The sequence below is a fragment of the Cucurbita maxima genome, unplaced genomic scaffold (genome assembly GCF_002738345.1).
Source record: "Cucurbita maxima cultivar Rimu unplaced genomic scaffold, Cmax_1.0 Cma_Scf00009, whole genome shotgun sequence".
NCBI lineage: Eukaryota > Viridiplantae > Streptophyta > Magnoliopsida > Cucurbitales > Cucurbitaceae > Cucurbita > Cucurbita maxima.
The window spans coordinates 4,258,423-4,273,071 of record NW_019272025.1 but is presented as its reverse complement, the minus strand read 5'-3'; the positions used below and the strand labels follow the sequence as shown (position 1 = coordinate 4,273,071).

General features: G+C 33.2%; 2 protein-coding genes and 1 long non-coding RNA gene across 5 annotated transcripts; 2 read left to right on the top strand and 1 right to left on the bottom strand.

The window, feature by feature from the left end:
- The first annotated feature begins 1,020 nt into the window (after positions 1 to 1,020).
- On the top strand, positions 1,021 to 5,073 carry LOC111484554. 2 transcript variants are annotated; one of them, XR_002718514.1, is made up of 6 exons: positions 1,021 to 1,288; positions 1,522 to 1,590; positions 1,959 to 2,994; positions 3,261 to 3,404; positions 3,823 to 3,966; positions 4,234 to 5,073. It is a non-coding gene; the product is annotated as an uncharacterized LOC111484554 (long non-coding RNA). The 2 variants fall into 2 exon arrangements; XR_002718513.1 differs by lacking the exon at positions 4,234 to 5,073 and having other exon boundaries at positions 3,823 to 4,156.
- Positions 5,074 to 10,383: 5,310 nt separating this feature from the next.
- On the top strand, positions 10,384 to 13,397 carry LOC111484458 (ankyrin repeat-containing protein At5g02620-like). Of its 2 annotated transcripts, none has more exons than XM_023131070.1 (4): positions 10,384 to 10,712; positions 10,978 to 11,312; positions 11,417 to 11,826; positions 12,286 to 13,397. In XM_023131070.1, the coding sequence occupies exons 2-4, from the start codon at positions 11,021 to 11,023 to the stop codon at positions 13,165 to 13,167; spliced, it is 1,584 nt and encodes a 527-aa protein (XP_022986838.1). In that variant the 5' UTR covers positions 10,384 to 10,712; positions 10,978 to 11,020; the 3' UTR covers positions 13,168 to 13,397. The 2 variants fall into 2 exon arrangements, with proteins under 2 accessions (XP_022986838.1, XP_022986837.1); XM_023131069.1 differs by having other exon boundaries at positions 10,824 to 11,312.
- Positions 13,398 to 13,727: 330 nt separating this feature from the next.
- On the bottom strand, positions 13,728 to 14,639 carry LOC111484550 (probable NOT transcription complex subunit VIP2). The gene is made up of 3 exons (XM_023131205.1): positions 14,532 to 14,639; positions 14,259 to 14,403; positions 13,728 to 14,158 (listed from the first exon to the last, which is right to left on the bottom strand). Exons 1-3 carry the CDS (start codon positions 14,570 to 14,572, stop codon positions 14,099 to 14,101), a joined length of 246 nt encoding a protein of 81 aa, XP_022986973.1. The 5' UTR covers positions 14,573 to 14,639; the 3' UTR covers positions 13,728 to 14,098.
- Positions 14,640 to 14,649: the final 10 nt, after the last annotated feature.

The following is a 14,649-nucleotide window of genomic DNA, read 5'->3' as shown; positions in this document are numbered from 1 at the left end:
CACGAACCACTTATTTCAGGTTATGTTATGTTCGTTCTAGATTTCAATTTTTGTTTAAATTTTTAATAGATATATATTTTGAAGATAATTTTAAAACATTTATTAAAAAAGAAAAGGTAACTGCCAACTTTTTATTTTTAAATACAAATATTTTAAATAAATATGAAAATTCAATATTTATTTATAATTTATGTTATGACAGATCCATTGGTTACCTAGCTTTAAGATAGGCGTGTAGAGGGATGACACGTGGAAAAAAATTAATTTTTGAAGGAGGTGGCAAAAGGAAATTAATGTGGGTATAAACTAGAAATAATGTGGTGTGGTCACGGCCGGTGACATTAAATTCAATCATGTAATTCTTGATATCCTATTTGGCGACCAAATCACACCCATTTTCGATCTTTACAGTTGTCGTTAACAAATTCAACTCTAATACGTTAAAATGACGATGATAAATTATGAAATTTAAATCGTTTAAAAATAATTATGAAAATTACAAAAATGTTAATTACTTAGGTAAACTTTTGATAACATTCCGTTTTAATTATTTTATTTTAATTAAATTTAATTAATTAATTAATGTTGTATGGTTGAAGATTATTGGGTGTGAGTCACGCCGTTAATTTATTAGATCATAGATTTATAAGTAAAAAATACTATCTCCGAAGCCCGAAGCAAAGCAAAATAACAAGATTTTTAGTTTTATAAAAAGATTAAATAAATTAATAATAATATTTTTAAATATATATTTAATTTATTTGGACACTTTTCTTTTTGACACTTTTTTAAATAAATGAGTATTATTATAATAAATTAATGATAATATTTTAAAATATATATTTAATTTATTTTGACACTTTTTTATAATAAATTACTTATTTATTAAAATTTATTTGACAATATTTAATTATTTAAATTTAAAATGTAAGAAAATGGATGAAAATAGTTTATTTGTATAGAATCATCTTAAACATTTTTGGACAAAACCTATTCTCTCCCGCCTTTTTCCCGCTGTTCCAGCTTGAGGAAAAAGATGCAGAAGGCAGTGGATGTACCACTCTCCCCGTTCAAGATTCTGATCGCACGTCTATCTGGTCTTCCTCCATCATAGTTCCTCTATTTTCCACTCTATCTCTCCGAATGCTGTTCTGATTCATGTGCGCATTCATAATCGAGTTTCTGATTCATAAGTGCAATTCTCGATCGATAGGTTTCTGCAGCTTTAACCGAGAGGGACGATAGAGTTCTGCATCCCGATTCTAGCTTGGAGGATTGCATTTCCGAGGTGAGACGTAGAATTTTCTTGTGATTGCTCGTTTTATTATAGATGTTCTTGTGATTAGCCATAGAAGCTTGATTTTAATCTAATGCTGGGGAGAGGACTTATTTACAAGGCTGCTGAAATGGTTAAATCTGTTCAATCTTGATTTTGGTAGCGCTTATGCTGTTTGTTCGAGTCCTTCACATATTCTGTAACGTTATATTCGCCATGTTGACTAGGAGTTGTTAGTCTTGTAGGCATGTGAATCCGGTTCGAATCAACTGCTTCAGATAAACTCGTCGTTATTCAATGGAAAGAAGTTTAGAGTACGCTTGTTTATTTTAATTTAAGCTTATTTGCATTATTTCGTTTGTGCTTTAACCAGCTTGTTTGATTTGTTTCTGAAAACTTGATAGATTACGTAACTCATAATTTTTGTAATATCTCTGCCTTGCAACATGTGAAGTTTTGATCTCGGAATCTACTATTTTATCGTTATTTAGAAACCAGAATCATAAAAACTGAGTAAAAAATTTGTTTCAATGGCGTTGGACTGTAGTTTGTATCTGAAGTTTAGCATTATTCATTCGTTCACCTACATTTTATCACCTCCTTTCAGATGTATTAGACTTTTTTTTTTTTTTTTTTTTTTTTTTTTTTTTTTTTTTTTTTTTTTTTTTTTTTTTTTTTGCAGTATAGAGTATCAACTAGTATATTCTTTCTCGATGAATGTCAGTGTGGAGGATTCACATTACTTAGTGAAGGAGGTAGTTCAAATGAAGACTCTCATGTATGCTTCCACTTTGGTTTAACAGATTATAGGTCTTTCTCCATCTCTGTTATATTTATATATTCGAAAAGGCTTATAGGATTTGATGAATATTAACATTTTGAAAATTGAAATTATTTCGTACTTTTAGCATTTCATTCTGTACCATTGTCTTTCATGTTGATGTATGATGTCCTTCAAGAGGTTTGATTTCCAATGAATGAGTTATATCCATGTGTTTTTCAGAAAAGTATCCTTGAAGTTATTATAATGGAAGGTAGGGTGTGATGTCCCGTTAGAAATTACCATTGTTAGCGTATTGGTAGTTTGAACTCATGACATATTTTTCTCTAGAAAAGGAGCACTTCTTTCTTTCTTTCCTTGTTTGAGAACCTAAATTTATCTCCACATTCAAGAATATGATTTTCTTACAGATATCGCAGTAGCTTTCTAAAGTAGTTTAGTTCCTTGAGTGATTGCGGATCGCGTTAGTTTCAATAATTAGAAGTCCAATTCCATTATTAGTGAATTTATTTTCAATTATATCAATCATAAAATTTGTAAATTTATTTCTATTGGTGGCTAATAGAAAATGGCACGATAATAATCAGAACGTTGTGATTATTCGAGCCATTTTTGTCCACTATCATTTTTCCCATATTCCTTAGTTCTTGCGAACTACTTATGCTGCCATGTAATAGTTCAACTTATAACTTTGTTCATGCTAGAAACTAAATGAAAGAGAATCCATATTCTCTGGAAGTTAAGTCACAAACCCATTGAAATTGTATGGTTTATTTGCAAGTATTTTGCTTTCCAAATTGTTTTCCTGCAGACCACTCAATCTGTTGTCAACATTCCTCAAGTCCTCTGGTTAACAGTGCCATGGCGGAGACTTCAGATGGGAAAGGAGTAACAATGTCGATGAATTTCCGGGAGGCCATCTAGAGCTATGCCCTACGTAATTTCAGTGTTCCATTTTCATTTCTATTGTTTTTAATGGGTAATCTTTTGGTTTGTTGTAGTTCTGCCGTATGAATATGGCCATTGTTTTCAAGCAAGCTTATCACTGGGATTCATTATCTTGTCCACTTTTTTTGTTTACTTTATTACACAAAATATCCAATTTGTCGAAGCAATATATATCTATATTTTGTTGCCTCCCTTGAAAGTCTTTGCAATGCCAGGGCATCTGTTTTCCAATAACGAAATGTCTAATATCTGCAGCCCCAAGAGCTTGGAATGGCATACCATGATGACGTGAAAGGTTTTGCAGATTCCAATACCATTAACAGAAGGCTTTCGTGGAAGATGTTTGACAGAATTATCCGAGAAGTTGTTGAACATATTGGAGTACAAACAGAATCCCTTGTATGTTAATCCCTCTGTCTCTCTTGTGGTGAATGGGGTGCTTGGTTGCTTTTATCAACTACGTTATCCATGCACAATTTTTTCGGTCTTATATTTTGAAAATTATCTATTTTTATAACAAAAGCTGGTTATAGGCGATTTCATTAATTTAACTTTTGGGATGGTAATAGCATAGTAACAATCCCCGTCAATTTCTGTAGTTTTCATTATCATTGTTCCAAATTTCAGTCTCTTTCTCAACTCATGTTACTGGTTCAGTTTCAAGCTTAGATGATGTGTTTTGTTTAGAAGGGTCCTAATTTTTTACAATTGTCTTTGTAGAACTCAAGTGGGAGCTATCTGTTGTGATTCCGCAATTCAATTAATTTTGTTTCGCAAGTATATTTATTGTAATATGTTCTTCTTATAACTTATGCAGAACAGCCAAGTCTCGAAGATAATTAAATGTCAGACCAGCTATTTTCTTCTTCATAAAGAGTATTCTGGATTCTGTTAAATTCAGGAACTGTATACCAGTGCGCAAGATGGCTACGAGTCTGCTCAACTTTATACAGTTCCATTGGTTAGTATCAAACATGTGTGTGTGTGTGTGTATCAGTGTATCCATGTCCGAAACCAAAACGTCTGTGAATTATGATGATTGTGCTAGGGAAGTGAATTTAAGAAAAATATTGAATTCACAAGGAAAAATTACAAAACCACCGGGCATTTGAGAGGTCATGTGCTCTCCAAAATGAAGCTAGAGATCCTAATACCAATTACCATCCCCCTTTTCATGCCTACTATTTTCCTTTCATGTGTCCCAATCTCTTCAATTTATTACTGACAGAGTTTACATAAGTAAAAGACTCCCATGCCCTTCTAAACCTTCTATTCTTGCCCGTATGGATGACCCAATATGGCCACCCAGAGTTTCACATTGTTTTCAAGGTGGAAGTTTGGAAACAGCTTGGACTCCCAAGAAGTTTCTTCTCATTATATTTCTTCCAACTGAATAAAGACATCCAGTTCCCCTTTGGAATTTTTGTTGGACGAACATTCAACATTTTTTTTGGTTATTGTTGAATCCAAAATTTGAATCAAGCCGAAGGGAAATGGTGTTGGGCTCTAGTTGATGCCCTTCGTGAGTTACACCTGTGAAACATGGAAAGCAGACTGGTTCCCTATTGTAGAGGGTAGGGCTATCTTTCCAATCGTTTCAATACTAGAAAAGGACCACACTATCTTTTGGTGCCTGCTTTGCCGATCACCTAGTTGATACGCTCTTTTGTCTGTATGGTTATAGTTTAAAGAAAGGCCAGGTTCCCTAGCTAAAAATACACTTCCCTTTGATGTTTGCCTAATGGAACTTCATTACTTGTTGAACTCAAGTTAATTGTACTCGAAAACACTTCAAATTAGCTTCATGGATGTTCTTTGGGACAATAAAAGGTTTAATACTTCCTTATGGGCAGTGGCCTCTAAAGACTTTTGTAATTATCTTATTCTTTTGGAACGGAAACCTTTTTTAAAGTTTGGGGCTCCTTTCTTCTGGATTGTTTTTTATATGGCCTTGTATATCCTTTCATTTTTGTAAGAATAAAAGTTTGGTTTCTATTAAAGAAAAAGGCTTCACATTCGGGCAATAATTGATCAATAGACGGTATAAGTTAAGACTGACAAATGATATATTAAAGGTGAAGAGAGACGCGGTATGGAAGTTGAAACAGAGAAGCTTTGGTGGACACGAAAGAACGACTAGAGATTCAAACGTGAGTTCATCTCGTGGTTTCCTAGAACAAAAGTATGTATGATGTGCTGCAGGGTTTGATATTTCTAATAAACCTTTATTATCTCGTTTTTTGATGCAGACAGTAAAGCAACTAGGATTAATCCAAGCACGAAGGTATGCCTCGTATCTCAATTATCTTTCATGGCATTAAACGTGCTAGATTATTTGTTTATGTCTTGATCTTTTATTAAAAAAAATGGGTGGAATATCACTAAGAATCTTCCTTTTCCGTCATGTCATTTTTACTTTGACAAAAAAAGGTTCAGTAGGTCTATCTATTTATCAGCATCAACCAATAAAAATAGACCAAATATAAAAGTAGGAATTCCTACTTATTTATGGTAGTAACTATTTTGCGTCCATGATCTTTCTTTCTCATATTTTGTTAGCATAATTACATTTTCATATTAAAGTTCACGCATTTAGAACACGTTTCTCTATAAGTTTAATATTGTCAGTCAATACAGTAGTAGTCATAGCAATTGAGCTTATTTTTAGGGATTGTCAAACTAGACTAGCAGATTGATTAATTCTTTTTCTACCAAGAAAATTTAAGTATTTGACTATCCTCTAAGCTCATTATTTCTTGGGAGTGAGTCTCACATTGGTTAATTTAGTATAAGATCATGAGTTTATAAGTGAAGAATATTATCTCCACTAGTACGAGACCTTTTGGGGAATTTCAAAGCAAAGTCATGAAAGCTTATGCTGAAAGTGGACAATATCGTATAATTGTGGAGAGCCGTGATTCTTAATGTTTCTAGAGCTCGAAGACAATGATTTCACCCCTTCCCATGGTAAATAAGTCATGCTGTAAATGTCAAAACTTGATTGATTAAAATTGGTAGGTGGTTGGCTCTCGAAAGTGATAGATAAAAAAGGATGGCAGCAGTTGTTTACTTCTGTGCATTATTAAAGCAATCTACCACTGTGAAAATTAAACTGCCTCAAGTTTCGAAAGTGACCGTTTTGGTTTCTCACACCGAGGTTAGACGATTGGATGAAAATAAAGCAACCTTTGTTGGCCAAGTCCACAGTCAACAACCCATTACTGGTTTTTTAACATTTGTGGACTTTTCTTTCCCTATCCTTTTATTTTATTTTTTAAATTAACATAATGTCTATTTGTTGATGAGCATGGCGGGCCCCACATGGGCAAGTCACTTCGTCTCCATGTGAAGTATATTGGGCCAAATTCGAAGAACAACCGAGCTTGCCACACGTGAGGTTAGTTGCCTTTAAAAGATTCCTTTTACATTACGCGTGTAACGCACCAATTGAGGATCCCATTTGTTTTCATTTTTATTCCTTTTTATAGAATACAACTTGTGTCTTCTTAACTAATTAAAAAAAAAAAAAAAAAATTCAAACATACTTTTTAAAATCATCTATTTCTATTAAATATATAATGTTTTACGACTTTAATAGTACTTGATAGGCTAACTCACTAATTTTGTCCCTAACATTTATACTCTGGTTTTTTCCTAAACATTTCAAAATATTTTTTGATTTAACATTATCAAATATAAATAGTTTTTTTTTTAGATGACACGTTTTTTTTTTTTTTGAATATATGATATATATATTTTTTAAATGGGATAGAAAAATACTTGACCAACATAAAATAAATGTGTGGTAAAAAAATGTAAATATTTAATGTATATTCAATTATTACATTGTTAATGGTGTGTTGTGTAAATTTGTCTCCATGGTTCGAAATGAGAAATTAATACAAATAAGAATTTCATTATTGTTAAAATATGCATATTTTCTTTCTTTATTGCGAATATTGGATTTATTCATTTTAGATGATCATCATTTTTTATTAACTATTATCTAATCTGCATACAAACAAATACAAAGCAGCCCATGTGGCTTCTTTATCTCCTTCCCTATCATAATCGTAACAAATATAAATATAGCGTAAAATTTAAATCCTTTGGCCATAGTGTTTTGATACCCAATATATCCATGCATAGCTTGGATAAATAAATAATTGGCATTAAATTTCAGTAGCCACGATTCTCTTTTTTGAAGCTTAGTTACGAAGTACTTAATACTTTCGGTCCCATTTGCTGGCAACCCCCCAGTTTGCATAGTATTATTTGTTTACTTGTGAGTGGCTAACCACAAACATCCATGGTTTCCTCTCCTACTTTATGATAGTCTGTAGCCTATCACCTGGAATTACTAATGTCAATATTATTTAATTCATTAATTTATGATTTTTCCCCTTTATAGGGAAATTTCCTTTATATTCAACAATCTTATATACGTAGGATTAAGAATGCTTAATTTTTCAATTAATGTGTCACCTTAATTCATATAACATGTATCAAATAATACTAATCATGGCTCAAATATGTACCCATTAATATCATATGAAACACAGTGAAATTATAAATTGGGTAGGGTGTAGTCAACTGCAAAGGGGATATGTAGAATTGGTTGGAAATTGGAATTGTTGTCTTATGTATTTATAAACCATGTGTTTTGATTCGACGTATGAAATAAATTACACTACAACTCAATCTATAAGTGAAAAATGTAGTTCAATTATATAAAATATCTACATTTTTTTTATTGAAATAAGATGAAACCATACGCTATTCTAGATTATATCAATTGAGTGACTGAATATTTGAAAATAATCTTAATCCTTATTTGACGTTATTCAAAAGTATAAACATTGAAAAATGCATTTTTCATAATTTAAAATATCTAAATTATTGCGCAACCAAAAAATGAGTAGGTAAAGTTTTTACTAGAACTTCAAATATGAATAAAGAGTAATATCGAATGAGAAATTTTTTTGGAAATAATTTGGAAGTATCTTTTTTGAAAAAGAAATTTCAAAGTTTGTATATTTCAACTATTTTTTTTATGGTTATATAATTGGATTATTATATTAAATTAGAGTGTGTGTTCACTTTCTATTAGCATAAAGATAATTTGTTTGTTAGTGAAACCCAATCAAGGTCAACCGCGTGGCCCCACATGCTGGACCCATCCATTCCTTCTGGTCTGCAATTAGCACGCGGGCCCCACCTCAATTCCAGTTGATTTGCTCAAAAGTTAATTACTATCTCGTTGACCTACGCGCCAGATTAACCCTCGCTCCTCTCACGCGCCAATATAGTTCTTTCGAACCAAAATGGCCTTCCACTTTCTTTTTTTTTCAAAAAAAAAAAAAAAAAAATTGTCTATTTTTATTTTTAATAAATATCGAAAATTTTATTTCTTTTTTTTTTTTACAAACATTTAAACCATCAAATAAAATTAATCGTGAAATATTTTAAAATTGTAAAATATAGAATATTTATTACGAGAAAATGTGTTTATTGGTGGAGATATTTTTTACTATTATTTTTTTTTTCAATAAAAATTAAAAAAACGATTAGAATGCATATTCATATAAAATTATCAATGATAGTGACTTAATAAAATAAAATAAATAAATAAAATACCTTTGAAACTATCAACGTTGTTACTCTAATTACAATTTGAATCTCGACTCTCAAATTTTGAACTACTTAGAGTTAAATTGTTGCTTCAGTTACATTATTTTTATTATAACTAGATTTCATCTCATTAAAAAATAATTTATATTTTCTATTATTTTGACCCGTAAAAATCAATATACTATATATATAAGCTAAAATATGGACAACATATTTAAATATCATTTATAAAATAAAATATTTAGAATTTCAAATCTTCACTATTTTACTTTTTTATATAAATATAATTCAATTCAATTATTAAATTGGATGATATTTAAAAAAAAACATTTATTCATGAAGCGTCAAATAAATGAATTGACTAATGGGGTTGTTGATAAGCTTGTTGACAAACAAGCTGACGTGTAAACTCAATCATTATTCTCGTTTACTTCCCATATAGATTAATCGATATAATTAGTAATTAATTAAACATATTAAAAATGATCGTATGTAAAAAGTATTAGTAAATATTCAAATTTTATTAATTAAATACGAAATTTAACGCAGTAACTTAATTAATTTTTAGATAAAATTTATAAATATTTTTTAGTATATTTTAAATAAGGTTTGAGAATAATCTAATAAAATATATATTTTTGTTGTTATTGCTAACTTTTTGTATTAATTAAGCAGAATTTTGTGCAATTATATATTTAAATTTGTGTTGCCATAAGTCAAAATTAGTATTAAAATAAAAAAAATAAAAAAATAAAAAAGAAAACTTTGGTTGCATTATTATTATTATATATTTATGAAATTAAGTTAAAGCTCGAATTAATTTTTTTTTTTACCTACCAATAAATAAATAATAAATCAAAATTCAAAGTAGAATTGATGATAATACTTTGACTTATAAGATAACGTTAAAATGGTACTATTTTAATCGAGTACAACTCTTGACTTAATTATAATTAAAAGGATACGAGGTGTAAACTTTTTAAGTAAAGACAAGCGTGATGGGATATTATATATCTTCCGTTCTCACTACAATTCGAATTCATAAACGTGTTCATACAAACGCACTTATTAACATTAGTCTTCTTATTTCATTTTCTATCGATGTTGTATTTTATATATATATATATATATATATATATATATATAAACAATACAGGTTCCTATCAAATAATATTTACGAATAATTTTTATTGTTTAATATAATTTCTATTAAAAAAAATATAAGAATCATGAAAAAAAAGAAATTTCTTTTTAATCCGTCTTTCATTTCTAGTTTAAATAAGATTTCTTTTATTCCTAGCAGGTGCTTTCCTATGCTCTCCAAGTTAAATCGACATCTCAGTGTCACGATCATGATTGTCCAAAGCATGTTACTTATAGCCGCATGACAAATGTCCTAGTCTTGCTTGTTTGGGTCGGTTGATAAGGACTTCAACCAATTGAGTGGGAGAGGATGTCACGGTCATGTCCAAGGCGTGTTGTCAATGGCCACATGATAGATATCCCAATTTTGGTTGTCCATGGTTGCATGTCTCTTTCAAATCTCATTTACCTGCTCCATGGTTTTGACTGAATGTCATTTTTTTTTTCATTTACTATTTTTTTCAACCAAAAAAAACATGGAGCGTGGTTACACGCTCATGCATGGGCGCGTAATTCTGTTAATTCTGTTGTTTTTTTTTTCAATTTTTAATTAGTTGTGTAAGACGCCATTAACGCGACCTCAAGTTTTTGCAACCTTCTTCTGATGTTTCGTTCCTCCATTTCAATTCCATCCTTTAATTTCTTCCACATTTAACATTTTCTATACTTCCATTTTTTTTAATCTTCATTATCACCTCCTTTTCAAACCCCTTTTCTGTTCTTAAAAGCTTCAAAAGTTTTTTTAAACAAATTGTTTCTGATTCGTTGCTTACATGTGCGCTGTCTTCCTCTTCCATAATCTATATCATCTTCGTCTTCTTCTTTCCGCCATTAATGGGGCTCTTAAGCTTTCGCCCTTTTCTCTATATATAACCATTTCAGTTCCTCGTCGGAGGTTTTAAGGTGGTTCCTCTCTTTTTTCACCATTCTTAGGTAATGGGTTTGTCTTTCTTTTTGTCTTTTTGAGGGTTTTTTTATGTTGGAAAAATGGAAAATGGAACTTGGTTTGATTTGATTTCGCGTTTTTGTGATGGGTTTCTTAAGAGATAATTGGAATGGGATTCAAAGGAATTAAAGAACAGAGGTCTCTGTAAAAAAATGATGATCATGGACGAACGATGAGATTTTCCGATCTGGGTTCTTCAGAAAATAGTCTAATTTGGTGATTGGAATTGGAATTGATGCCGGAATCTGTCAGAGCGTCGCCGCAAGCGGCGGAGCCAAGCTTACCGAGGAAGAAGATGACGACACAATTGACAGGAAAAAGGGATGATACACCACTGCATTCTGCCGCGAGAGGTGGAAATCTGACGGCGGCGATGGAGATTCTAACGAACGCCGATGAGGTTAAATTGAAGGAATTATTGGCAAAGCAAAATCATTCCGGCGAAACGGCTTTATACGTGGCGGCGGAATATGGATACGTGGATTTGGTGAGAGAAATGTTGAAATATTACGATCTGGCGGATGCTGAGATCAAAGCAAGAAATGGATTTGATGCTTTTCACATTGCAACAAAACAGGGCGATTTGGGTATGTTTATTTCATTTCAAATTTCTAAAATTTTTGTTTTTTTTAAGGAAAAACCAATGAAATTGGACTTAATCGAAGCAGTTCTTTGTTGGGTGTTTGTGCAGAGATACTGAGAGTTCTAATGGAGGCTCATCCGGAGTTGTCCATGACCGTCGACATATCGAACACGACGGCGTTGCACACGGCGGCGACGCAAGGCCACATTGAGATTGTGAACTTTCTGTTGGAAGCCGGTAGCGGATTGGCTACCATTGCTAGAAGCAATGGGAAAACTGCTCTGCATTCTGCAGCTAGAAATGGGCATTTGTTGGTGGTTAGAGCGCTCGTCGGGAAGGAGCCGATCGTGGCGACGAGGACGGATAAGAAGGGGCAGACTGCGCTGCAAATGGCGGCCAAAGGACAGAACCTTGAGGTGGTGGAGGAGCTGATCAAGGCGGATCCTCGGTCTGTAAATATGGTTGACAATAAAGGCAACACTGCCTTGCATATTGCTGCAAGGAAGGGCAGAGCAGAGGTATTTCAATAACTTTTCACTTTAAAATGTGTATTTCTGAGTTACGCACCAGAACAAGTACTTAGAGTCAGGCACTAAACGGTGTGCTAGCGAGGACATTGGACTTCGAAAGGAGGTGGATTGTGAGATCCCACACCGGTTGGAGAGAAGAACGCAACATTTCTTATAAGGGTGTGGAAACTTCTCCTTATCAGATGTGTTTTAAAATCGTGAGGCTGATGGCGTGGGCCAAAGTGAACCGTACCTATTAGTGGTGGGCTTGAACGGTTACATTTTTTGTCGTATTTGGATTTTGACGTTCATAGCTCATCCCGCACGAGAAAACTAAAGCACCTAACAAAAATTTTGTAGCAATGGTTGAAAGTTGATCTATTCTTCAAAAAAGCATTAGGATTTGATCATGTTCTTGCCTTGTACAAGATGACTTGAGAGCATTAATTTTGGTTATATTTTGTGCAGATTGTTAAACTTCTTCTCAAGCACAACGGAACGAACACGAAGGCGGTAAACCGATCGGGGGAGACAGCTCTCGACACGGCGGAGAAAACAGGGAACTCAGAAATAGCTCTGATTCTAAAAGAGCATGGTGTGCAGACAGCAAAAGCAATCAAACCAGAAGTGAAAAACCCAGCAAGGGAATTGAAGCAAACAGTAAGCGACATAAAACACGAAGTTCATTACCAACTCGAACACACTCGACAAACCCGAAGACGGGTCCAAGGCATAGCGAAACGTCTAAACAAAATGCACGCCGAGGGCCTAAACAACGCCATCAATTCAACAACCGTGGTAGCTGTTCTTATAGCCACAGTGGCATTTGCAGCCATTTTTACTGTCCCTGGTCAGTATGTGGATAATCCAGATGACATACCACAAGGCTTCTCACTTGGGGAAGCCAATATAGCGCCCAAAGCTCCCTTTATAATCTTTTTCATATTTGATTCGATAGCCCTCTTCATATCACTAGCCGTTGTGGTAGTTCAAACTTCAGTTGTGGTTATAGAAAGCCAAGCCAAGAAGCAGATGATGGCCATTATAAACAAACTAATGTGGCTTGCTTGTGTGCTCGTTTCTGTCGCTTTCTTGGCGCTTTCGTTTGTCGTCGTCGGTGAGCGCGAGAGGTGGCTCGCCATCGGAGTAACACTCATCGGAACCACCATAATGGCCACCACATTGGGCACCATGTGCTATTGGGTCATCAAACATAGAATTGAAGCATCAAATCTCAGGAGCATAAGGAAATCTTCAATGGGGGGAAGCAGATCCAAATCCTTTTCCCTCTCAGTCATGTCTGACTCAGAGATTCTTAACAATGAGTTCAAGAAAATGTATGCAATTTGAAACTAATTTTCCCAGCGCCAATTTTTCTTCTTCTTTTTTTTTTTTTTTTTTTTCAATAACCCTCCAGAGTTTTTGGCGTTTGAAATTTTTCTCGGTCGGGTTAATGTGGAAAAAATGTACACTTTTTTTATGGAGATGAAGATTGTACAATCTTCAATTCTTCAACTGCTCACTCAAATTCCCTTGACTTATATAAAAAACTTGATTTGTACATGTATTATTTTTAACCCCTTTCTTCGTATATATATTGGAAAAGTATACATTTGGATATGAAAATTTAAACCTCCAATTACAAGAGAATAAATACATGTAGATGGTTATGCTCCATCGTATCGTATTGAACCTAACTTTATTTATCAATGGCTGACTATTTTGTTGGTCCTGACAAAGTAATTAACAAAAGATATGAACCCATGAGTGTTAATATGAATGCTAAAACTTATAAAACATTATATCAAACGACTGGATATGTCTGTCATAAATGGACATAATTGTTTTGTGGCTCATATTAATTGGAGTGTTCTCAGAAATTTGATCAAATAAACAGTTTCAAAACAAGCTGGAAGAATGAATGGCTTACATTGATTGGCAGGTTGTTCAAACAGGCAACAGCAGGTTCTTAACTTTGTTGGTTAATAGGAGAGATGTTGGTATTGTATGACAGCAGGTTGTACCATAAAAACAAACAAGGAAGCAATAAACCCGTATGCCGAGGATTCAATTCAATGATACCATGTTCAACCTAAGATTGTGGATCTTGTAAAATGACAGGGAAGAAACCACTAAATCGGCTCACTAAAATTACAAGATTGGGCCTACACGATCGATTGCAATTACCGAGTTACAAAAACATGAATTCTACAAACACAACTAAGGCTTACAAGTGAAAATCCACGAATTACCTTTACATTTTCTATATATGTAAAAAGAATCAATGTTGCGGTAGTGCTGGTCTCTTTTCTACCATCTCGTAGTGAAGGACAAAATTATCCTGAAGCAAATGGACGTAACATGAGCAAAATGAGCAATGGGAACGGTGCAACAGGCAGCAGTATAAATAATTTCAATGAAAGATATTGACAAGTCCAAACCTTGCGGACAGTTTCAAATGTTTGGGGGTCGAAACAGAGGTACGATCCTCGCTCGTGAGTGTTAGTCTTCACAAGTGGTTCCATGTTAGAGACACGAATGAACCAGAATCGTTGTTCTTTGTGATAAAACCAGCCTCTATTGTAACTATTACAAAAGATTAAAAAATAAATAAAAAGGGTTGGCACCAGCTCCTGGGAAAAAGCCTTATCCATAAATTATTTTCAAGACTTTGGTGAAAATAACTGCACAGTAAGTCAATAATGAGAGCTTACAGTTCATTTGCAGCATACAACTGAGCTTCATCTTTTGGCATGCTGCAGACCAAGATAGAGTAAGGATTATGTATATGAAAACAAAACTTGAAGAAGGAAAAAAAAAAAAAAAAAAAAA